Source organism: Malus sylvestris, chromosome 2 (genome assembly GCF_916048215.2).
Source record: "Malus sylvestris chromosome 2, drMalSylv7.2, whole genome shotgun sequence".
Taxonomy (NCBI): Eukaryota; Viridiplantae; Streptophyta; class Magnoliopsida; order Rosales; family Rosaceae; genus Malus; species Malus sylvestris.
In genome coordinates this window covers 32,825,844-32,851,605 of record NC_062261.1, presented here as the reverse complement: position 1 = coordinate 32,851,605, position 25,762 = coordinate 32,825,844, and the positions used below count along the sequence as shown (strand labels likewise).

The window sequence follows — 25,762 nt, the reverse complement described above, 5'->3', positions numbered from 1 at the left end:
GGGAATACCGAATAATTAAGTTTTGAAAACCAATCCCATACCGAATACTACGGTATTTTTCGGGATGGGTTTACCGAACTTCGGAATGGTTTTGATTTGGAATTTTTCGGTTTGGGTTCGGGACTTTTTTGGTTTGGTTTGGGATTTTCGAGAATTTTTTCTAGCCCTAGTTGTGCCCTTGCATGACGGCATGGGTTCAAACCCTGTCAGTGGCTAATCTAACATTTAACTTACTAACACTATCGTTTCACTAAAAAAAGGGTAATTTTTATTAAAATTTTGTTTTGTGGGACATTTTTCATTAAAACTCAAAAAAAAAAAAAAAAACAAAAGAAGAAGGTACCCCAAAGACTTGGGCTTAATCGAAATTAAAAAGGAAAACTAACAAAAAATTAATTTTTTTAATGAAAATGACAAATAAAGGTGTAGTGAATAGTACCAGAAAAAGGAAAAAATGTGTTTTTTCTTTAAAAAATGAACAATATCGAAAATGTTTCGTTAAAACTTCCAAATTAAAATGGTCGAAATAAATCCAATATTTAGATTTGAGCCTTGCGGATTATTTTTTATTATTTAAATATGCCAATCCATGTGAGTGCATAGTACATGAGAGATTTTTCAATATGACCAGTACACGAGCTAGTACACAATGGGGGCATTTGTTTGCCCTCACTAAGTGAGACTGGACTAGACTGGACTAGCTGTTAGTCCAATACTATGTTTGTTCCATGCTGGGACTAACATTAATGAGACTAAAGGGGACTAGCATGGACAAAACCCTTCACTAAGAGGTCTTAGCGAGACCCCCCAATAACCATGGGACTAGCTAAGACTATCTTCTCTCGTCCTCGTCATGCTCAACAACCACTCCCGATAGACTCCCCGTCATCTCCGGTCACTTAGATCATAATAAAATATTAATAATTTATATATTAAATAATATAATATTAGAATTTGTTATTATCCAGCTTCTTAGTCCAACACTGCACCAAACGCTTCATTAAGTTAGTCCAGCTTAGTCTAATCTAAGCCAGTCCAACTTAGTCTAGTATAAGCCAGTCCAGCTTAATCCTTGAAGCTAGTCCAGTCCGAGATAGTCCGGCGCAACAAACGCCTCCATCTTTATACAAATGGTGAAATATGTATGTTAAAAAGTTAATAATTTAAAAAATATAATTTTTCACCACTCCTGCTAAAACATAGTTTACCACTTGTATTCCGTCACAACTAACGTTTAAAGTGCACGAGTGAATTCTTTTTTGTCCAAACGAGCGACAGCCGGAAAGGCAGGAGAGGAGAGGAGAGGAGACTGGACACAGAAAGAGCAGGAGAGGGACGTCGAAACTAGAGAGGGCGAGCGAGCTAAAGCTGGCCTTTGATCTGAAGCTTAGGATCTGCAGAGGTAAGCCTTTTGCTTTTGTTCCTCTTCTTCCTCCGGATTTATGATGCCCGCTGGGAACTCCTAATTGCTGGAATTTCTAATTTTATGAAACTCCTTTTGGAAAATCAAACTTCCCCAATCAAATTATGCTAGCCGTTTTCTCAAATTTCAATCCAGTTTCCATGGAATTGAAATTCAACCCATTGTTTCTGTGCCGAGATGCTTACTATTCCTCCATATGTGTGATTAACTATGGGAAACTTACGATTATGTGACTATTTTTATTAATCATAGATTACAAATTTTGGGTTTGATTTTGTTCAGGTCTGCATTGTGTTATTTTGAAGTTCTTTTCGATTGTTTTAGTTGGTTCGATTAGAGTTTAGGATTACCTTTAGGTAATTTGTATTTTCAATGATGATCTTTCTGGTGCCTGTGTACAAGGGTAAGTCGTGCTTCGGTCATCTAACATTTTGATTCCTCAAGATTTGGTTAAATGGTATTTATCTGTCGAGGGTGTCGTGTGTTAAGAGAAATTGGGACTTTCTGGAAAGGATTTTGGTTATTCCGGTTATGACTTGTGAAAGGGAGGCCAACAAGGTCAAAGTCATGGGAATTGTAGGTTATTGGTTCATCATGGGTATAACTGTGTGTCTGTTTGTGCATTATATACAGGAAAGATATTCAAATTCTGCATGATATCGTCATCAAGAGCTTTCTTGGGTTTTGCTTGCATGCAAGAAAGAAATGGATCACGGTCGCTATGGTCATCAGCAAAGATGGGATAATAACAGCGTAATTGTGGTTTCCTCCTTAATAAATCACCTATATGGGATGAATGATGATAAATACAAGAATTTATTAGGGCCCATTCTGAATATCCATTTTTTTGGGAGAAAAATGAGAGAAAGCCGTGGGGGCAATGTGGATATGGACTGACTGGTAACCTCATATCATCATTGATCTGTTGCTGACATTACCTTATTCTCTTGAATCCACAGGCTCTGGAGGGGTATGGTGCAGTCCACGAGCCAAACTTTCGGTGAGTGCTACTAAATGTTGCTTCTCATTTTCACTACGGTTGCTACTTAAGTTTGTATGTGTTGTAGATTGAGATTTACTATTTTGTTTTACTTTTAAACTTCATAAATGATTGTGGAACAGTATGTTTTCTTTAATTTTGTCAGATATCTTTCTAGTTGTATTGTATTACATTATTTCTTTTCCTTTCATCCCATTATATTTTTTTGGCAGGGCCAATGGTTCATATGATGAGAGGAGGTTTATAGATGAAAGATGCTCAAGGGACAACGTCTATCCAAGAAACTCTTTTCACCGTGATGTTCTAGATGGGGATAACTATCCACCTCCACCTCCTCATGCTGTTGGTGTCTGGCCACACTCAAGAAGGAGAAGTTATGAGGAAGATCTTCCAATTGAGAGGGAAACTAGGCGACATGAGAAGCAATACATGGATTCATATCACGAGATGGATAACTTTCTTGATCATGACAGCGATACGTTTCAGGATTTTGATAAATTTCGGGATAGCTATCGTAGTGTCAACTATCGCGATCCTGGGTTTGACAGGATTGCTCGGTTTGGTGGACGTGATCGTGATGATTATGCTTATGATGATTTTGACTCTAGGCCCCGTTCTACCCATCAGAACAGGGAGGATAGTCGTGAAAGGGATTATGACTATGGTCGATACAGTTATGATTCTGATTACGATGGAAGTAGTAGGAGAGATGGCAATTGGAGGCGTCGGGGATCTCGTGAATCTCGTGACCGAGAGCGTGACAAGAAATGTTTGAGTAGGGAGACAGAACAGAGTCCACATAGAAGGCATGAGCAGTCCCGTTCTCGGTCCATTTCTCGTGGGCATGATGATCGCCCTAGATCAAGGTCCCCTAGAGGTCGAAGCCATGGGCGAAGTCATCGAGAGGACAGCTATGATGATGGACGGTACGAGGGAACTGATAAGCGAAGGGATCGTGATGAGAAACGCCATAGAGAACATTATTCTGTGGTATATTTTTATGTCCATCTTTTGTGTTCTAATTTCCTTTGGGTTTACATGCCTGATAACTTCATAAGTATGATATTGTTTTGTAGGCCCCATCTGCAACTATTGTTGTGAAGGGTCTTTCCCAGAAGACAAATGAGGAAGATTTATACCAGATCCTTGTAATATTCATCTTGATGTTTTTTTTTGTTTTTTGTGAATACTATTCTTTTATTTCTATCTTCGTTTTTAATTGCATTGCAATTTGTGTCTCTACCAGGCTGAATGGGGACCCCTTAGACATGTCCGTGTGATCAAAGAACGTAATTCTGGCACTTCTCGTGGTTTTGCGTTTATTGATTTTCCTTCTGTGGTATGTATCATTCTTTATCTTTAACTATTTTACATTTGATTTAAACAAATAATTCAAAATGGAGTTTATGTTTGTTAAATAGGGAGCAGCACGCGCTATGATGGACAGCATGGGGGATGAAGGGCTTGTGGTCAATGACAGGAAGCTTTTTTTCGAGTATAGGTGATTTTTCTCCCACGCTCCTGATTCATATATTGTTGTGATATACTTTTTTGTAATGAGTATTATAGTAATGGTATTGCTGTGTTAGTATCTTTACCTTCTCACACTGAGGAATTAACATGGAGCACAAAATGGTCAGATCTGAATAAATTTTAATGTAACCTTCAACAAATGAAACCGACATTTTGGCCAGTGCTGTGCTAATATCTTTACCTCCTGCCAATGTTATGTATATAGTATATCTTTATGTATACTTTGTGTTAATATCTTCTCTCCCTCTTCCTTAAGTTCTCTTTCTTCCCTCTTTTTGGTTGGAAGTAGGAATCCACTAGAAAGTTTTAAACAGCCACGTATACCTCCTGTTGGTATCATAGAAATACATAATTCTCTTGGTATGCTCACCAATAGGGTTGGGGAGCACCGGTGCAGTAGTTGGGTTCTTAGTTCTTCAAAGTTAAAATCATTTTACACGAACTTTGATCATAGTGAGGAAAAAGCAGTGAGATGAGGTATTCTGGAAGTAGGTTGGAAATATAATAAAGGTGAAGAGATTGCATAACTAATGTAAAGAAAAACTGACATCTCATATGATGTGCAAATACTAATGTCTCAAAAAATGAAGGGTTTATTCTTTGTGTCAGATGTATCCTCAGCCGTTAGATGATAGAACATCTCAAGGCTGAAATTGTGTCGTTTTATTTGTGTACCCCCATTTATTTTTCTGCAAGTATACTAATTTGGATTTTCAATTGTTGTTGCAGTAGTAAGCCAACTGGGGGTGCAGGTGGATCTTTTGGTCAGGAGAACTCCATTAAATTAGGCCATAATACCCATAATACCCATAAAAGCACCACAATGCCATCTGATTGGATGTGCATAAGTTGTGAATATGTTAATTTTGCACGGCGCACTTCCTGTTTTCAGGTATGCCTTTTATTATTGTTAGAACACAGGCATTCCCATGGTTATCTTTTGATCTAATTCTTAAACCTTTCAAAGTCTTCATTGTGTTATAAATAAATTTGTAGTGGCACTCTGACAATGATTGTGGTAAGTGCTAAATGCATACCATCAAGCAAATTTGGGAATAACAGTCGGACCTATATGGACATAGTCCATAAATTTATATGTTTTAAGGTGGTTGTGTCAAATATCTGTGCATGCTTGCTGCTTTTTTAGCTGCTTTTATGGTATTTTGTTATTGTATACAGGCTTCTACCTGGTGTTGGAGTTACTTAGATTTTCAGTTATTCTAGGCTTGGGTACAGTGATTTGAGAATGAAATCTTTTTGTCCAAGAAAATATAAAATGAGTGTAATGGAAATATTTTTTTGGTTATCTCATTTTTCTGTTTATTATTTCAGAAAAGAAAATTTTCAACATGCAGAAATTTGTAGTGTATGACTTTTCTTATGTTAATTTAAGAATAGTTCATGTATGTTTCTTCTCGAAAAGCAGTTCATGTTAGTAGATCTCATTTTTTGTCCATGGTTGCAGTGCAATAAGGCACGAACTGAGGATGCTCCTGCAGCAGATATTTCTTTGTCCAATCAAATGACTTCAGCAAAGAAGGGGTCTGAAGCTGGTTGGTTTACTTTGTTGCTTTTAGTTGTTGTAGTTGAGTATTATTTGTTATGAACTTCACTGAGTATGTATGTAATTAGGTCCTACTCATGTCTTGGTTGTTCGTGGACTGGATGAAAATGCTGATGAGGAAATGCTGCGCTATGAGTTCTCCAAACATGCTGCAATTAAGGTACAAATGCTGAACAAATCAGTGGATGCTGTAGTTACTCATTTACTTTCATCTTAAAGTTAAAAGACAACTTATTTTCTATTTTGGAAGGTTTATTAACATAATATTTGCAGGATCTTCGTCTTGTTAGAGACAAATTTACTCATGTTTCAAGGGGGTTTGCGTTTGTACATTTCCATTCGGTATGTCCCTTTTGTCTTCGGTGATTGGTTGGTTAATTATTGTAATTTGATTGTCTTCCTCTATTCATCTGGTTGTATCAATCATGGTTTTAATGGTATAATACTAGAATTCAAAGACACTGAAGTTAACTGATGTGGGGGACAGGAAATGATGCCAGCAATTAAAAGTACAGAACTTTGAAATATAACCAAAAAAATGCTACCAACTTATATTTACAATTTTACAGAACTTGTACAAAATTTACTTTCCAAATGTACATGTTCAGAACTTATGAATTTAGGTCTTCAGACCTTTTATATTCTCATTATATGCTGTACTTTTATGGTTGTTGGTTCATTGTATTACTACTAGTAAATAATCTTCTTTCCAGTGGGGAATATGATGTTTATTTTACTTGGATATTAGCATAGTTCTGGTAAAAATTGTTTTGGTTTAAACAACCTATGATTTTCAGGTAGGAGATGCTACAAAAGCTCTTGAAGCAACAAATGGAACAACACTTGAGAGGAATGGGCAAATTTTGAGAGTAGCATATGCAAAGAGCGTTCTTGGTCCAGGATCTTCACAGTCAAGCAGCCTGGCAGCTGCTGCGATTGAGGCAGCCACATTTGCCCAACAGGTGAATTGAAATTTGAATCAAGCTTGCACTAGTATTGTTTGTGATTAAACTTCCTGAAGTAGTGTTTACTACTATGTGTCAATTTAGGAGTGCATTAGACAGTGCCAAAAGCGGTTCATAAACTAAAAGCAAGTTTCATAGTTTGGTATAAAATTAATAGACAAAATTACTTGCCAGAGAAGGACCTGATAGTTGCTTTTCATGTAGTTCTTTTAACTAACTACTAGTATATGCCCATACACAGTGTGTGTGAAATTTTTTATTTTTGTTTTTTTGAATGAAAATTGAAAGAAAGAGGAAGAGAGTGAGGGAGAATGTGGGAGTGGGGAGAGAGGGAGAGAGGTTTATTTTTTAATTTTTAAAATTAGATATGTTAAAATCACTTGTAGGTGAGGTTTAAACAAAAAACAGCAAAATTTCATGGTATGAAATTATTTTACTGCCCTTAACTTTTTTGTTGTGATAATACTGAAGTCTTTTCACCCTCTTTTGATTGACAAAGAGAATTCTATTAATATTTCATGGTGTGAAATTACTTTACTGTCCTTAACTTTTTTGTTGTGATATAATATTGAATAGTCTTTTCACCCTCTTTTGATTGACAGAGAATTCAATTAATATGTAGTTTAGATGTAAAAGCGCTTCTTCTAATGAAAGCTAATAAAAGCTCTACTGAGCTTAAGCACTCTCAAGAGTGCCGCCCATCAACAAGTTTGGTTGTGTCATCTTTACCCATTAGGTTAATCCCTTATTCACAATCTTGAAATTTCAAAAGCGTCCCAGATTAGGCTGTTGAAACTTGAGGTATGATGGTGTCATCACGAGTTCACAACAATAGGATAACAACCCCAACCTTAGTTGTGGCTATTTGTTTCCCCGTCCTGGTTGGTAAAGAAATCTTCTCTCCAGGAACTTTCTCCTTTCTCCAGCACCGTGATAGAATCAGGCATGAAAGCTGGAATTAAACCTGAATCATGCTAGCTTTAAATAAATTTGAATATGTATTGTTCTCATATTAGTTTTTGAATATCCTCCTCAAACATCACCTATTACTAAAAGGATGTTTTTTTTTCCACATTGAAGAGAAACCAACAATATGTGTTCAACCACCATAGGTGACTGTGTTAACATCCAACCCATTTGATAACATAATTCGGGAAAATGACCATATTGTCTAAATCAGCATGGAGATTGTGGTAATGTATCATACTTGCCAGCTAGAATTTCATTTTTCAAATTTTGATCTTTCAGCCACCACCGAGCGCACCACCCCTATTACATATTGGGAATTAATTTTGGGTGTTTATGGAACTTTTTGGGTTACAAACTTGTGATTAACCTTAAATTTCTCTCATTTGTCTAAAGATAGTTCATAGTTTAAGCTGGGAGCATGCAAAACCCTAAGGGTTGTTTACAAAATCTTAAAAAAAGGAAAACCTAACAGAAGAAAGGATCCTTAAGCAAGTAAAGTGAGCACGAGAGGGCCAGTGTAATTGTGCAAGGCAAAAGTAACTCAAATTGCTGATAATCACCCTTAGTCATTATTTATGGTGCCGATAGTATGTCAACTGTCTGCTGTTTTGCTTTCTTATGTATGTGTTACTGTACTGTATATTTTATTAGACCTTATGCATTTTGGTTTTGTTTTGTTCTTTTAGTACGATGCTGTTGGATGGGCTCCAAAGGAATATAATCCAGATGACAAACAATCCACTGCAGGGAACGAGCAAAATGGCGGGGAGATGGCAGTACAACAAGATGGTTTGGCTCCACAATCTGGTTTTGTGTGGGATGAGGCATCTGGTTATTACTATGATGCTGCTTCTGGGTTCTACTATGACCCAAATACAGGTTATTTTTATTTGTGTTTCATTTTACCTCATTCGGTTCATGTTGTCAAACTGTTTGCAAACTAATAGTTCTGTACCCTTTTTTATTTTGCACTTGTGTTAATGAACCAAACTGTTTATTTTATTATTTGTTTGCTGTTGAAACCAATTGGCTCTGATTAACTTGTTTCACATCTTGGAAATGGTCTCTAAAGTTGTAAAGTACTCTTTTTCTCAATTCAGTACATTTTTCTGTCTATATTAAATATGAATGATTGTTAGGATTCCATGGGGGGTTCTGTCAAAGACTCCTGACTTAAATATGTTTGTTGTATTTCCCTGTTTTTGATCTGGAGTAGTTCGCTGGTACTTTAAGGTAGTGGATCATTTATTTTTAGATCACAAGGTTCTACTAAATAAGATAATAAGTTACGTTTTTGTGATTGTCAATTGTCTGGACTTGTTTTTTTGCCTAAATTTTTTTTTTATTTTTTGTTCTCCGGCAATAATATTGTGGCAAAACTAAATTCAGAGACCAGGGAGCTTGAACAGTCATTTAACAAGTAGCCTAGTTCTATGTGCTGTCATTATAGGATGTTCAAATCATGAATTTTCACAATGGTTCTGTATTAATTTGCAACCTAAGTTCTCCAATATCAGAGGAAAATCATTAGAATTTCTGTTCCCTTCCTCTTGTCCCTCTCTCACGCACAGATGAACATTCTGCCAGTCTTAATTCGTGTTATTGTACATTTCTCAACACAGGCCTTTACTATGATGGTAACAACGGCATTTGGTATACATATGACAACCAAACTCAGCAGTACATCCCTTGCACTGATCAAAATGATAACAAAACATCTGCTGATCAATCTGAGCTTTCCAAGGCATCGGATGGTTCAAGTAATAGAAAAGCAGTAATTTCTGCTCCAGCTACAACCTCAACATCTGAGAAGGCTGCATCATTACCAGATGCAGTCCAGGCTGCTGCAGCAGCAGCAATAGCTGCAGAGAAAAGGGAAAAGGAAAAGGCAAAAGAGATCAAACTGGCTTCAAAGAGCAGTATTTTGGCAAACAAGAAGAAAATGAGTAATGTGTTGACAATGTGGAAGCAAAGGAGTCACGAAGGGCAAGCAACCCGTGTAGCTCTGGATGACAACGAGCCAAGTGGTTCGGCTGATGATAGACCAGTTTCTTCTGTGCAGTCTGCAAAGAGCAAGTTTAAAACTAATGTGACAAAGGAGAATACTACATCCAGTTCAGGGGTTACTGCAACTGTTTCTGCTGCACAGATTACGTCCAGTTCAGGGGTTACTGACACTGTTTCTGCTGCAGAGACTGTTGGTTTGGAGTGTTCAGTTATGCCAAGGCCTGTGAGTAACAGTATAAGAGGGACAGTGATGGGAGTCATAAGGGGATCTGGAAGAGGTGTAGTGAAATCAGATGCCTCGTTTTCAGGATCAAGTGTTGGAGTTTCCATGCCTTCAACTTCTGATCCCGGCATGGCAGGTTCATCTGCATCAACAAATGCAGTCACCCCCACAGTTTTGACACCCTTTAGAACGGATGCATCTGCATTGGGTTCTTATACACCAGCTGTTGCTACTGGGAGTGGAAAGAGAAGATTTTCTGAAATGCCACTAACTCCTGCTTCTGCTCCTAAAGAACCTCATACTGCGTACAGGGATCGTGCAGCCGAGAGAAGAAGCTTATATGGTTCATCGGTGTCTTTTAGTGATGACGTATCTGACCTTGGTTTTGCAGAGTCAAGTAAGCTTTATTAAGAATTTGTTTTTCATTGGCTTACCCCTCTATTTGTTTATTACATGGTCAATATATAAAGGCGCATCAGTCTAAAGTTTTCTCAAATATGGTTTTTGATTGGCATGGCCCTTATTTCTGTCGTACAAGCTCAATCGAATCTAGTACTAGTCTCAAATTTCATTTATTAGAACCATCACTCATGCAACCTTTCATACTGGTTTGCATATTTGATGTGAAGATGTCAGTTCAATTTTGTTATTCGATACCCAATAGGGTTATCCAAGTTGGATGAGTCATTTTTGCATTTCACAATTGTGATTGACTTGTAAACATTTTCTGTGATTACTATTGTTACTGTAAAGATCGAGATTCTGCGTCAAGAAAGGGTTCTTTTGATTCAATGCCTTTTCCCCCTGGTGTTGGTGGAGGACGTGGGGTTGGAGATGCTAACATTGACAGTTACGAGGTGATTACAGCTGAAAAAGCAATTGATGAGAGCAATGTGGGCAACAAGATGCTTCGCAACATGGGCTGGCACGAAGGCTTGGTAGCATATTCTTCTTTTGCACTTCATAATTTGTTCTAAATTTTTATTTAATCACTCAGTTGAACCAGATAGCACCCTAAAAACATACCCCGTATTGAACTCGAATGAAATGATTCAGGCAGAGCTCTATTTTCGTATAGGTCAATAGGTGAATTTGGTAGTGCTACTCTTGTAAACACAGCAGCTTATAGTGCCAATAATCTGACGCCCTTACATTGCCTGTCTATGGCCCTGGCTCGTCGGTGCATGTGCACAAGGTTTCTAACTAAATATTTGGGTGTTGTTTGTTCTTCTTTTGCTGCTGATCTGGTCACAGGGGTTAGGAAGAGATGGAAGCGGAATGGTAGAACCAGTGCAGGCTCAGTCCGTGGAACGGAGAGCAGGACTTGGGAGTCAGCAGAAGAAGTTAGATCCTACTCTCGAGGTGCAGGCCGGAGATAGTTACAAGACTCTCATTCAGAAGAAGGCACTGGCCAGGTTCCGGGAGATGTCTTAAGGCACCGATAAAGTTGATCTTTATTGTGTTCGACTTTTTCCTTGAAGTGGATATAGCCGATAGTGTCTCCTTAAGGAAGATGATTCGAACAAAGCGATGGAAGCAGTCGTAGAGCAACTAGTCTATGTCGTAGTGATGTGGTATTGTCCACGCTTCGCTCCTTGTAAAAACTCGCATTCTAGCACTCCTTAAAATTTTCAGTTTTTCAAGAATACAATTGCACATTTCGTCCATCCATTAGATTTATGTGGTCGTTTGGAAGTACTTTAAAATTTTAATTGGACTCTCGTGATTCGCGACATACAATACAAAGAAGCTTAGCCGCCATGGATACGCTGCAACTGCAACGCTTTACAAAGACAAGTAAGAGGGATTTGTAACGATACTCTGCAAGTAGGGATTTGCAAGTCTCCTGACATGACTTTGTAAGAATACGAGATTTTCTAATCCCTCTTATCCCATTTTGTGTTACTTTTCCTATTAACTTGACCTCAATCCATGGGGGACTTGCTCAAGGGAAACAATTTGTATATAATTGTACCCTAATCATACTGTTCTACAAGGTCCTCTTTAAATACATTATTTGAAAACTATACATCTTCCAACTCCACTTGTCTCTCAATGCATTTCCTTTTGTAATTTTCGTAAGAGCTTAGTTAGTGATTCCACACTTTTAAGTGCTTTTAATCAACAAAATCTGCTTATGATGAAAAAAAAAAAGAAAAATCATTTACAATACTCCACTGTTAAAATTTGTCCAAAAAATCACCACGTACCACATTTGTTCAATTTTAAGAAGCTGCTATTGACACTATCAATAAGTAAAGTATACTTTTTAAAATGCTAATAACAATACTTTGGGATTAGCTATGATAAATGCATTTACTTGATACATTTATCATCTAACGACCAGACATGCAACTAAAAATATCTGACCAACCATTAGGTAGTGAATCTATCAAGTAAATGCATATACGGCCTCACATCATCGAAAAACAATGGTTGAGACTTGATTTGAGAGAAATGAAAGATTTACCAACAGTAATTCTTATACACGAAAATCAATGTGTTGCGCTCATTATAATTTGATGGTACAAAATGGATGCTTTCCATAACTAAAATGCTACAACCAACCAATATCCTCAAAATACCCTTAAACCTTCAACACTTGTTTTGTACAATTTATATGGTGACCGTCATCGATGCCTCGAACAGAGACCGACATCACTAGGGCGACCAAAAGACCAGTTGCAGCTGCCCTTATCGTCACGATGATGAAGCTCGTCTCGACTAGTCTTCTCCTAAGAGAGAGGCCATTGAACACAGGCCTCACCGAAGATGAGTAATCCAAGACTGATATTGAACTTGTAATGTACAATTGTTTCCATTGAATTACATATTTCACAGAAAGGCTGCTTAAAATAAGAGCCAGTAGACAGCAAAGAAATACACTACTTATTTCCGGAAGTGAATATTCAAAACTGATGGCTGCAAGGACATACTCTGCTGGATGGACAGGGCAAGAGGCAAAAATGGATGAAAAAGAAACGAAGAGATCCTTTTAGTCCGATTGTCCGCGCTACCAGCTTCTGGACCTATTCAAAAGGCCAGCTCATTATTCATCTGTTTGGTTCACGTCACTATGCAAGCACAAACACGCGCACGCACACACAGAGGCAAGCACACTATGAACCAAATCAGAAACTAATTGATCTAACTGCAATCCAATCAATAGATGAACATGATATATTCGATAAATACTGTTTTTATGCAATATTCACCAAGCTGAAATTGTTTAGCCATTTGGCTGTAGTCATAATCATTCCAGTGCATCGCAAGCACCATGTTCGTCTATTTATCTTAGCAACTGGATACCCAAATGGTTTCGATCTGGATTATTCTTTTGCAAGAATGATCCTTAAAATGGGAACTTGAAAATGCAGGGTCCTAATGATGTGATCACATTGAAAATTGGGCCTCATGCTCTCATGACGTGGTCATTAGGTTTATTACTTTTTATTTTTCTTATTTTTCATTTTGGTACCTGAACATAGAGACCAACTTACATGGCATGGGTACACTGTCACGTGGCATCCCCTTCCAACGAAATAAGGACATTTGGACAAAAAAAATTACGTCTTTATTTCATTGGAGCAGAACACCGCCATGGCGGTGTACCTTTCCATGTAAATCCTCCTCCTGAACATGGGGTCCTTAGGTTAAATTTCAATCACAATATAGGCATGCATGTAAATAAATACCTGGTTTCATCTTAAATTTGAGAACTTTTGGTTTCCTTCTTAAGCAGAACTTTATGTGTTGATCTGGTGCGGGTCTATGCCGATCCATTGGAGAAATCGACTGCAAGAGATACATTTGAAATTGTGAAACCTTATGGAGGAGATTGAACTGACAAAACTTATTTGCCCATAACTTAATTAATCTAATGCCACAAAGTGCACTATAGAGAGAAAAGTGCATGAGATTAGGTATGGGCTTTGTGGACTTTAGGGGGTGGATTGACAGTACATACGGTTTCAGAAATCAAATTCGTTTATTTCATGAACAAGTTGACTTCGTAGGTTTTCCTTTGCTAAAGATATCTGGAGCATATACATGCACATGATGGCACTGACAAAGACTATCCTCAATATAATTAAAAAACAAAGCAGTGCATGAAATGGGGAAAATTTGTAGTTTCTGAATCAAACCTTTTCATCAAACTTAAAAAGTGATTGGTCAAAGTAGGGAGAAGGGCTCTCCGACTGACAACTAAAAGGCAAAGAGGCTAGCACCTTCTTCACAAACTGCAGGATCATCAGCAGATTATACGTGAGGTTTGAGCACATAGGTAATTAACCAGGATAATGATAAACCTTGTTCTCATGCCTTGATGATGCAAAAATAACCGAAAGATCACCTGTGAAGAGGCTGAAGAGCTACTTGCTTTATTTTTATTACTTCTGAGTTGTTCTCGAGCATGCATGTTATTTGAGTGAGATGATGTGAAATTTAAATACAATGAATTTCTCGAGGTTGCATGGAAGTGGTCGCCGAATTGCTCAAACAAGAGATAAAGCTCATCTGCCGAATTCTACAAGTAAAAATGTCAAATAAAGCAAGTTCTACATTAAATTGTACCAAAAAAAAAAGAGCGAGAAAAAAAAATTGTCACAAAATTACCTGATAAAAAGCTACAATTTCAGTTGTCTCCATGTTATATACTGCAAAAAAGGATCGATGATGATCTACATTGCGAGATACCTGCTTAACACAAATGCAATAATGACCAATATTGTCATGTACTCAGACAACGAAAAGGTTACATCAAGGAAAAGAAATCAAAAAGTCAGAAACCCACAATTTGAAACTGATAAAGTTCGTTAGTTTACCACCATTCCCAAATGCTTCAGCTTTGGGATTTGTTTACTATTATAAAGCTCCCACTCACTTGTGGGCCTCTCTCCACAACTAGACCCCAACATGTGGAATTCAACTTATTTGCAGGGATTCAAACTAAAGATATCCTGATCTGTTACGATGATAAAGTTCGTTACATTACCACTTTCGAAAATCTGTCAATGGATTGGATTTTGATCTCAATCTGACTTGAATCCAGTGTAATTAATAAGATATGTATTGACGTTTTCAATTTTGATAATCCTATTATGCTCCGAATCTGCTAACTCATTAACTTAATAAATAAAATATGGTTTAAGTTGATTCGATCTGTTAATAATTTAGTTCCACTAAGTAATATTAAGTTTTGCAAACCTTTTTTTTGTAAATATTGTATGTGTGAAGATAATTGAGTTTTGTTGTGCACTAGTGCCATACATAAACTATTTACTAAGCATAAGAGTTCAAACTAAAATATAAAGTAGATAAACACAATAAAAGAACAAGGTCATTAATGAGATCTTAATTTGTCAAACTCTTAATATAAATCAGATAAAGGTAGTCCGACTCTAACCCGATTATTCTCAGATATGGACTGATAAGTTAAATCTGAATCAGGTAATCAGATTAAATAAATGGATCAGATATGGATTCCAAACAAATCCTCTCCGTTTACAGGGAGTTAGATGTGTACCAATATTATTTATATGCTAAAAGACATTAAGTTACCAAAGACTAGATGATAACTAAAAATGAGGGGTTCTCTCTTGAAAGTTCCCAGAATTTTAGCTAGCAAACAATCAGTTGCACCTATCAAGGCTTAGATGATTTTAAAATAGTTGGTACAAATACACTGCTTAATATTACCTTCATAGCAGTTATTTCAGAAAGTATAGCAATTTGAAACCATCCAATTTTTAAAAGGTGTGGGCATGTGAATAATGGAATAAAGAACACATGAACATGGAAACAGCAGAGAAAGTTAACTAATTATGTCATTTCATGTCACATTTTCATGTTTGTCACAGCCTTCTACTTGTAATCGCCCAATGAAAAAGCGACCTCTCGCCGGTTTCTTTTTTATGTTAAATTCATAGGAGAAGACCTCTGTATTCTTCCTCAATCGTGTGTGATGTGCAAAGATGGAGCAAAGAATGTGAACCATTCGTTCCTGCACTGTGCAGCTGTTTTCTAGTGTCTTTTGTGTATTTGTTGGTCCTCTGATGTTTTTTAGGCTGTTATTCCTTTACAGTTCTCTTGTTTCTTTGTTCTTGTGGACATCTTGTCCATTGTTTTATACTTTTGTCTCTTCTTATTGAATTTTTGTTTCCTATCTAAAAAATATTGAACTAATAAAAGGCATATTGACGAACTTTGTGCAGTAGGCTCACGTCAAAGACATCTTGGGATGTTGACCAACAAAAATTACTGAATGAGCTCTGTAAGTGATGGATACTGTAATTACCCGCCTCAGAATCATCTTATACACAGTAAAAAGGTGGTCAAATTGATATTGTCAACTCTTTTAGACCTGATGCATAACTACAATGTTGGGGTGACTCATTCCATAAGGCATCCGGGTACAATACTCCAGAGTAATTGATATCCTTTCTTTCAGGGACTCAATCGAAGAGGGAGGATGAAATAACGTGGTCAAAGAATGCCCAAACATTTAGATACTACTTCGAAGCTAGTATGATATTAATGGAATGCTAGAAAGTACTTCGAAGCTAGTATGATATTAATGGAATGCTAGAAAGATCTTACCACTCCATCTACACTACCAAACTTTATTAGCAGGTGGTGCCGGTCCAAGAACTGTACCTGCCCAAGAGTTGTGTATAAACAACTTGTTACAAGTCATATTTGATGCGGAATATCAGATTTTCCTGTTATATAGAGCAGTGAAGATTATGCAAGTGACTTCAGAATTCTAAAAATGGCAAAACACAATATGCATATATTTGTAGAGAGAGAGAACAAACTTGGTCATACCTTCCAGATAATCAAGTCAACATAGTCTTGAAAATGGAAATAGAACTTCTTCTTCAGCAATTGGACCCTCTAAAGTAAAAAAGAAAATATCAGTTAGCTAATTGAATTAAAATATTTCCTTCAAAACATCAACATAAAACTATTTCCTCCACAAAAATCAAACAAGTAGAGGTCTGTTGTGCATTTTAAAGTAAAGCCTGCGTTGCCCAGATTCCCAGCAATAGGGTCTAACACCTCCGGCCTTTACTAGAATACAATAAAAACACAGCACAACTTCCGTTAGACTTGTATCACCCTTTCATAGGCTCGGCTACATTCTGAAATGATATGTTTATTCCCAAAGTATTATTAATATCATTTCATAACGTAACCGAGCCTAGAAGGAAAAAAAAAACATTTAAGATAAGTAACTTGAGGCTACTGTTTCAAATAGAAAGTCCCACATCAAGCATCCTAAGCGTCGCATCTCCACCTGTTGCAGGTTCAGTAGGATGTTCAAACTTTATGCATTTCATCCAAGTGTGAGGCCCAAATTGCCCGCACATGCTCCACATACCCAATAATAACTTGTAAATTTCTTTAGCTCAATTCAACAAAAGGTGACGGTGCATGTTAATCTCATATTGATAATTCTAGTCATGCATCTCAATTTACAAAGTTATTGGCTTCTCCACTCAAAGCCAATTGGTTTTGGCTGGATTCTCCAAATTTAACATGATACCATGGAAACAATTATTCACATGTTAGGTCCAAGTCACAACACATATTCCACATCACCCATCATAATTAATCCACGTATTTGGCTCATCCAACCACATGTGAGGGTGTGTGTTAAAATGTCTCACATCAGGCATTCTAAGCCTTGTATTCCAGTCATACAAATATTGGACCTCAATTTATGGCTATTTGGTATAGGTTGGAAAACGTACCCCACTTAGTGGGAAAAGGCTTTGTTGTTGTTGTGGTATAGGTTGGAAAACGTCATATTAAATACTTTTGCTTCTATCTTGAATATTTCAGTGCATTGTGTAAACGAGATCTTAATCTAGTCCCACTTGCATATGCATATTATTGTTACCCTAAAGTTTATAGGATAGCGGAACAATTAGGTTCATGGTACAAATTTAGAAATGTGATATGCTTCTGTTGTTCCTGGTAATGTGACTTGCACCAGTTCCATGTACTCTCTGGGTCAGAGACATACTGGGTTTACTAGTTAAGATAGTGGTTCACACTTGAACACTTATCATTCAGGTCACTGGTGCACAATCTGGCAGTAGGTCTCTACATTAATTCATAATAGGCTAATAGCGTAAATACTTGCATACAGGCCCATTTAGATTAAACATCCTTCTAAGTTTGACTTTTCTGTCCCAAAAAAAGAGCTTATGAAAAGTTTCTATAAATTAGTCAGGCTCACTTAGGTTTTAAGGCCTCTAAGTTGGAACCGAACAATAGGAATAGCAATTGCCATCAGTTTCTGCGCATCCTTGCTCTGGCTTCTGGACCAATGTAAACAAGATAGTCTAGAGAAGCACTAAGTGAACTGAGAAAAGACATATAACTAGCTTAAGTAGGAGGCCACCCAAGTGCTACATCAGAACAAGAATGATAAAACAATATGAAGATGGAGCTTCTAACAGCTCAAAGTCGCCGAAAACTCTCCATGGAATGAAATGGGATGACGTAAATGTGATGAGACCAACACACAATTAATACAAGAAAAGCATTGAAAAAAATTAACTAGTAGAGTATAAAAATTAGTAGTAAAGAGTCAAGATTGTGAAACGTAAGTGGATGCAATCACCTGCCTGAACCATGCTTATGGTGAGATAAAGCAATAATATAACAATGAGCCAAAAAATGACAGAGAGAACCAACCGATGACTGATCTGATTCTTCATTCCATATTCCTCTAAATATGAAAGATAGCAACCGTTGTTTGATTCCGCTAAGAAAACAATAATCTGAAGAAGGCTGGCCCTGATGTAAATCAGTCTGCCATCAATAGGTGATTTGTCAATAGAGTACTCGACATATCAAACATGAGAAAGAGTTCCTGATCACCAAACTTTGTCAATGTGATGATAAAATAAAGTAGGAAAAATTTGCATTAATTACTAATCTCATGAAAAGGCAAGGTGAATGTGGTTGAAAATTCTTACTTTTGATGGTCAGGTTAAGGGTTAAAATGGCAGAAATTTACAACATCAAGTTTCGATCAAAATCAATCTCCAAGCTGTAAAGAACCTAAACAAATGAGCAACGACACACCATAGCCAGAAACAGAACAAAAAACTTAAGGGCCATTTGATAACAAATTCATTTTTGGTTTTCATGTTTTTGTTAGAGGTAGAAAGAAAGCATATTGGTGAAAAAAGAGTGAAGAAGAAGGCAGGAGGAAGGGTGGTGAAGGAATCTAGAAAATGATTATGAAAAGCTACGTAAATGAAAAACAAAAAATTGAAAACAAATTGTTCACTTTCAAGCTTTTGTTTCACACATTTTCAATTCTCCCTCCTAACTCCCGCCACCCTCCCTTTCACCTTTCTTCATCCCTCATTTATCCCATGTAATTTCCTTTTTTCTAGCAAAAAATGAAAACTTAAAACAAAATGGTTACTAAACGGCCCTAAACTTTGAGGCTGTAATACAAATTCATGTTGCCGCTGAGACGCTGACTATGGAGAATGCATATTATCTTCAGTTACTCTCATGATTTACCACCTAATTCCATATCGGAATTAGGAATATAAGAAACAATGACAAAAAACCCAATTGTTTTTATTGAAACATTGTGCATTCTCAAATTGTATATGCACACAACAGATAAATACCCTATTTCTTAAAAGGATTATGAAAAATTAAAAGAATAATAACTGGACAGATAGCTAAAAATTATTGTCCTCCCATTAAATAATAAATATTATTTCAGTCTAATACCCTTTTGTCTCCAAATAGTAAGCAGGGAATAAAATATTTGTTCATTCTTATTATTAGCAAAAGGTATTACAAATTCTTCATAAATGAATTTCAAGTTTCTATATATTGATAATCTTAGCCAAGATATTAGAAAATTTCATCCATCAAAGTCTCAGTAAAGGCTTACTAACCTGAGTATTTGAAGTGAGAAAAAGCACATCATCTTCACGACAAAATGTACCAATTGATCGTACATCAACAAGGTTGCCAGAATCCCTGATTTGCAGAATGTGTATTGTCTGATAGCGAAGAGACACAATCGCCAGTAAATCGTCATACAAGAAGACACCCATATTATGGGCCAGATTAATAAAATCATTCTGAAAGGACTTCTGATCCAGAACAACTCCATCCTCCAATCTAGTGAAAAATCAATCAAATAAGTAACATATAGACTAAGCTTCCAAACATAACCAATTAATTTTTGATAAAAATAATATCCCATACAAGAAAAAGGGAAACACACACCTCAAGAGGTGAAATGTTATCTTTTCTATCGATGGGACTCCCTGAACAGCTCCTCCAACAGGGAGTGCATCATGAATTTGTGCAGTAGAAGTAGCAAATATTCCAAATTGGTTACTCCCCGTGTAAAGAAAAAAGTCTTTGCATATAAGATCGTTGCTAGAAGCAAGTGATACACAGTATAACTGGCTAAAGAAGCTCTCAAACTTTTTTGCTTTTGGGGGAAGATCATTAGTATTGCAATCTTCTTTGCATGAATATGAAAGCCATGTTGGTCTATAAACAATCAGATCTTGATGATTTCTGCTGAAACATATTAGGTATTGTCCATCATCAGTGAATTTACGGTAAATCTGATCTGGGCACTCAACTTCATATATGGTATAATCAGGGACCACATTCTCGTAAAATCGCCTAGTATAGCGAACCTGAGACCATTAGCATGCATTAGTACTCAGGATTCTGTACTTATCCACAGAAGATTTTAAATAGGACAGACAACTATCAGGTTAGTTAGATATCAAACATATCTGGAGAACAGGTAAGGCTTAATAATATGATCTGATTTTTTTGTTCTCTTGAAGATCTTCTTAAAGTATCTTTATGAGATAGTCCACTCCAAGGAAAGCAAAATGTTGGAATTTCTTTTGAACTTATGATACTTCCCAGCATGTGAGCTTCACAAATTGGTAATCTTGAACAATTAAGAACCATCCTATCTCAAAACAAGCAACAAAACCGCAGAAGATAAACAAATATAAGCACGAGTTAAAAATTAAAAAGAAGTTGTTGAGTCCATATCTTGTTGTACATTCCGCTAAATAATACAATATAAAGTAAAAAGTAATCAGAAGGAGAAGGTACACTGGTTCCAGAAGCACCAGACGAAATTTGGCGGTCGAAAATCCTGCAAACAACATTGCTTCTTTTTTTTGGTCTGAACACGTCCATTGGTGACTGATGATGCTGAAGCTCCATTGATATTCCACCTACAATCAATTACAAATACTTATTAGAAAAATCAAATGCTTCTACTAATTGAAAATTTCATGAGAACCCAATACAGATACACAAAAAGGTAATCTTTTCCTTTCTGGATTCTTCAAAAGAATTTCAATTCGACATCTATCACCAAATTGAATCAGAACAGTATGCAAAAGATTTCAAATTTCTCTCTTTGAAAACAAGGAAATTCATGAAAATTATACAAAAAGAAAAGCCTCACAGGCGGTGGCTGACGGCGGCGACAGTGTTTATTTTCCAGCAATAGCGTGTCTCCGTTGCTTTTGGGTTCGATGAGAGAGCAGAGAGAGAGAGTCGAAGGTGCGAAGCTGAGAGTGGTGTCGGGCTGAGAGACAGTTTCAGAAAGTTGATTCAAATGTCTATCGTTATTCGATTGGTAACTAAAGATAATAGGACCACACTTAAAAATAATTTTTCTAAAAGCATTTTCAATAATTTAAAAGCATTTTTCAAACAAACCCATAATGTCACTAGTACTACGGTTTCTCATCATTTATAAATAGAAAGTTTTAAATTCAATTATCATTAATAATGATTCTGATAATACTTTATAGATGAGAAGGAGTTCCTCTTCAGTTCATTACATAGCTGATTTTTCACATAATGTTATATTTATGATTGGAACCATTCATATTACAAAACACTTTGTAAAAATCATTTCTACAACAAATCAATAAAATATAATATTGTTTAGTCATTAAGCGATATAAAAATAGATGAACGGATCCGGTAAAAAAATTACTAACCCTCTATCTTTTTGTTACAATTAATTAACCAAATAATCTTTTTTTTTTTTACAAAAATAATCTTTACAAAGTAATTTATAATTCGAACAATTTTAATTATAAAATACGAAGTTTCATGAATGCATCACAACCTCCTCAATTTAATGAGTCAAGCTTCTCTCTTAGCCGATATAGTTGAAATGAAATTAAATGTTTGGTCCTTGTGTCACCCACTTTATTGAAGGTTAGATTTTTCAACAAGTAAGACCGTGGCATGTTACTCAACCACTCTTTTTGGTCAAGGGGCACTAGGTCACACCTTGCAAGCTTCCCCAAACTTTTAGGAGAATCAAAGGACTCGTTTTCTCCAATGTGAATTGACCATTGAGTTTGAGATCATTGTTTTCTCCAGTGTGAATTGACTATTGAGTTTGAGATCATGAGCTTCAATATTCGGTAGCAACTAATCGAAAACTATACAGCGCTTCAGTAATCGAAAACTAAAAAATACTCAAAACCATTTAATTGTTTTTTATTTAATACTAGAACGAGTTTCATAGTTCTATTCAGTATTTAGCATCAGAAAATCCTCAACAGTTTCTATGGCATGAGCAAAGGTTCAATAGCTCACCTAACATACCCAAAATACACATAACCACCATAGTGAACATACCCAATATACACATAACTACCTATTGACCTTAAAAACTACTTAGTCTACGTGGCGCGCAAGCTGAGTAATTAATAAACTAACTACATCCTTCGGTTGAATACGGGGCTGGCCAACTCGTCAGCCTAGCTCAGCCGGGGAGTAAATGAATATTGATGTGGTGTTGGATGCGTTGATGACTTCTTGATCTCGCGATTGTGGCCGAGGAAGGAACATGTCTCGACTTTTGGGTTCTAGAGCTTGAAGACAAGGCTGCTAGTTCTGCGAAGTTCAATATCAAATTCAATTGTCAATGTGCCGAATGTAGTAACCTGGTAACACCTTATTTCGTTGAGAAGTTTGATGAGATGACCTCTACCAACAAGGACTCGGAAATCCTTGCTGACCGAAATTTGGATAAATAACCAGTCGATCTCAAAGTAGTGTTGTTTATCCAAACTGAAGGTGTTCTTCGGTCGGCTGATTCCACGGCTCCAATGCTATTTATCTAAATTGAAGATGTCAGTTGCCTCCACATTGCTCTTTATCCAAATTGAAGATGTGTTGGCGGGAAAAAAGAAAATAAAAATCTCAAGGTGTTTGAGAGGTTTATGCAGGGCAGTTGTGTGTTGAATTGGAGGGGTTTGAATGATGTACTTCCTCTCTATTTATAGTAGCGATTTCCACAATAATCAAACTAGAATTTTACTCGGACTAGAATTCTCCATCCCAATCTGATTTGGCCTCGACCAATCTTAATTTCTATAAGATTTTGAACCAAGCTCTTTAATCATTCAGATTCAACCGTTGACTTTCGGCATCATTTCTGATTCAGAAGCTTTTAGCCAGTGAAGAATCCCTATTGAATTAGGATTCGACCACTCCACCTTTATCTAGGCGGAAATCACATTCTGATAGGATTCGGCCGAACTCTATTGGGCTCGGCCCATGGCAGAGAATATTCTCGATACTCCTTATTAGACTGAGAGCAACTCCAGGTTTGGCCCAAAGTGTTATTTTGGGCCCAAACACTACCATACTTACTATGTGTATTTTGTATGTTAGGTGGGTCAAATGTTTTTAATTTAATACTAGAACGAGTTCCATAGTTTTATTCACATGAATAGTAGAGAGAATACAAGGGTAGAGAACCAAGAGTGAAAAAGAGATATAGAGTAAGGTTTTGATTATTCTCGATAGTGCAGGTGATTTCTCAAGAGAGATCACACAGGGAGTAGTCAAATCCAAACCTCACTAAATTCTTTGTGTTCATATGTGGCATGTTTCATATATTCGTATAACATTATCTTATAAATTTGCATAACACTGAAGACTATCGATAAACAAAATCAACTAAAAGTATTAAAATCTACAATAAGAAGAAGCAAATGAAGTGCAAATGGAACGACTCATTGCACTTTCCAACTTGACGCAAAATATTTTCAACTTGAAAATGAGAAGAAAAAAAATAAATCCATAATAAAATGAAAGAATAGATTGATTCATTTGACTATAACAAAACATAGACAACAACTCAGGGTCTAAATATGCAGAAATGGAAAATATAAATGCGATGTAGTGTCTGATTTGGCTGAAAATTGTGTAACTTTGACTCCATTAGCAACAATAATTTGATACAAAATCCCATCACTATACATTTCCCAATTGAACCAGGACAGGTTTAACGCTAAACTTACTTGATCACCTTCCCATGAATGGACTAATGAGAATTAACAAACGTTAATTATTAGAATGTGACACCTACACATAGATAATTATCTAACTTTGTAAAAAATTTCAGTGCGCCAAGAACACGGCTCAGTATATTAAGTGTTATAATACAAGTGGTTGAATTTATTTTTTCGAGTATCCAACCACTTGTATTATAACACCTTAGTGTACATGCTCATGTTCTTAGCATCCTGAAAAATCTCTCATTACTTTAAGATGAACTATCATTTTTAAGTTAAGTTTTAATTAAGAAGGCTATAGTTATTTTCTACTCTAATCATACTCTCTAGCAAGAAAGTCCTCACCATGTGCCATTAGAATGAATTTTTTTAGGCAATGTTAAAACAAGAATCGTTAATAACAAGCGCCATCAAAAGTCCAGTTGCGTGAAATCTAATGTCTATTTGTGGATCCAGTAGCGGTAGCGTAACTTTGTTGTGACTTGCTTGGTCTATTGTAAAGATAAGACACGTGATTATAGTAGAATTTTTTTTTAACTCCTCTTCAAATTTTAGTTTAAGAGCTCATTTAAGAATCTCAATGTCGATCCTGGATCTGACACATCAAAATATTCATATCACTCTCTCTGCGCAAATTGATTTTAATTGAGCTCTTTATAATATAATAACATTGTTCTCTTACAAGTATTTTTACGTGATTTAACCTTGGTTTTACAGATGATAAGAATTCTATCACTTATCTGTGAAGAATGACAAAAAACAAAGATTTTCTTTATTCAGGTAACACGCAGATTCCTAAAAAAATAAAAATAATAACAATTAGTTTTTAGCAAAAGGACGAGTTACTTTCACTTTCAGTTCATATCTTGCCAGTAGCAGGCACGGATGATCGGCAGTCGGCACAACCATATTCTAGCTTTGTTTATAGTACCAAGGAAACTGAACTTTTATCGAAATTCAGGCATTGTTCCAAACGTATGTGGAAATCTGTAACCTATAAATTATATTCTGTTTATTTTTCATTACGACAAGTTTAACTTACCAAAAAAACATGCATGCCAAAGCTTGTGTGACCTGAGTGTTGTGTTGACTGGTCCAATGGGGAACTTAGGTATCCAAACTTGTATTGAGCCAAACTACGCCAACGCTTGCCTCTCAATGAATAATATGTAAATGTGACATGATTTTTTATGGTGTTCCGGAAAATTAGATACTTTGAATTTTTTAATTGTTAAATATTTGGACAAGAACACAAAAATTGGAATTTAATAATTAAAATACCTGAAAGATAAAATATGTCATAGAATTTTTGACATGTGACATCTGAATTAGAAACAAGCACATATGACTCAATGTCGATTCTGTAATTTGGCCTACTAAAATTAGTTCCAATATGTTCCCATATTCCAGCCACTAAATTTGTTGTCAATTAACAATTGAATAATCTGGGATTATTAGAATGTGGGCTTATTTTAAACTATTTAAAATAATGATCTTGAACAGAACCAACTCAACCCAAGCTGATCCCTATAATTATTTTAAGTCAAACCAGTCCTATATATCAAACGTGAATATCTTATTTACTGAGAATACTTATAAAAAAATTAATAAAAAAAAGACAGATAGAATAACAAATTAGGAGTGGACGTATTTTCCTAATAGATATTTTTTTATTGACACGATGATATTATGTTTCAAACTTTTCCAACTTACAA

At 36.1% G+C, this 25,762-nt stretch overlaps 2 protein-coding genes across 6 annotated transcripts; one reads left to right on the top strand and one right to left on the bottom strand.

Moving 5' to 3' along the window:
* Positions 1-1,239: 1,239 nt before the first annotated feature.
* On the top strand, positions 1,240-11,351 carry LOC126587399 (SUPPRESSOR OF ABI3-5-like). 3 transcript variants are annotated; one of them, XM_050252457.1, is made up of 16 exons: positions 1,240-1,402; positions 2,057-2,176; positions 2,383-2,423; positions 2,636-3,413; positions 3,500-3,571; positions 3,670-3,762; positions 3,845-3,924; positions 4,689-4,848; positions 5,422-5,509; positions 5,589-5,680; positions 5,794-5,862; positions 6,318-6,482; positions 8,141-8,333; positions 9,077-10,081; positions 10,438-10,622; positions 10,939-11,351. In XM_050252457.1, exons 2-16 carry the CDS (start codon positions 2,129-2,131, stop codon positions 11,116-11,118), a joined length of 3,249 nt encoding a protein of 1,082 aa, XP_050108414.1. In that variant the 5' UTR covers positions 1,240-1,402; positions 2,057-2,128; the 3' UTR covers positions 11,119-11,351. The 3 variants fall into 3 exon arrangements, with proteins under 3 accessions (XP_050108414.1, XP_050108403.1, XP_050108424.1); XM_050252446.1 differs by having other exon boundaries at positions 4,686-4,848; XM_050252467.1 differs by lacking the exon at positions 2,057-2,176 and having other exon boundaries at positions 1,247-1,402; positions 4,686-4,848.
* Positions 11,352-12,131: 780 nt separating this feature from the next.
* On the bottom strand, positions 12,132-21,362 carry LOC126587414 (light-mediated development protein DET1). Of its 3 annotated transcripts, none has more exons than XM_050252488.1 (12): positions 21,185-21,362; positions 20,824-20,948; positions 19,963-20,387; positions 19,626-19,854; positions 18,394-18,495; positions 16,513-16,581; positions 16,285-16,341; positions 14,302-14,382; positions 14,039-14,212; positions 13,830-13,925; positions 13,380-13,479; positions 12,132-12,713 (listed from the first exon to the last, which is right to left on the bottom strand). In XM_050252488.1, the coding sequence occupies exons 2-12, from the start codon at positions 20,935-20,937 to the stop codon at positions 12,574-12,576; spliced, it is 1,587 nt and encodes a 528-aa protein (XP_050108445.1). In that variant the 5' UTR covers positions 20,938-20,948; positions 21,185-21,362; the 3' UTR covers positions 12,132-12,573. The 3 variants fall into 3 exon arrangements, with proteins under 3 accessions (XP_050108445.1, XP_050108437.1, XP_050108432.1); XM_050252480.1 differs by having other exon boundaries at positions 16,285-16,335; positions 18,394-18,510; positions 21,185-21,361; XM_050252475.1 differs by having other exon boundaries at positions 18,394-18,510; positions 21,185-21,360.
* Positions 21,363-25,762: the final 4,400 nt, after the last annotated feature.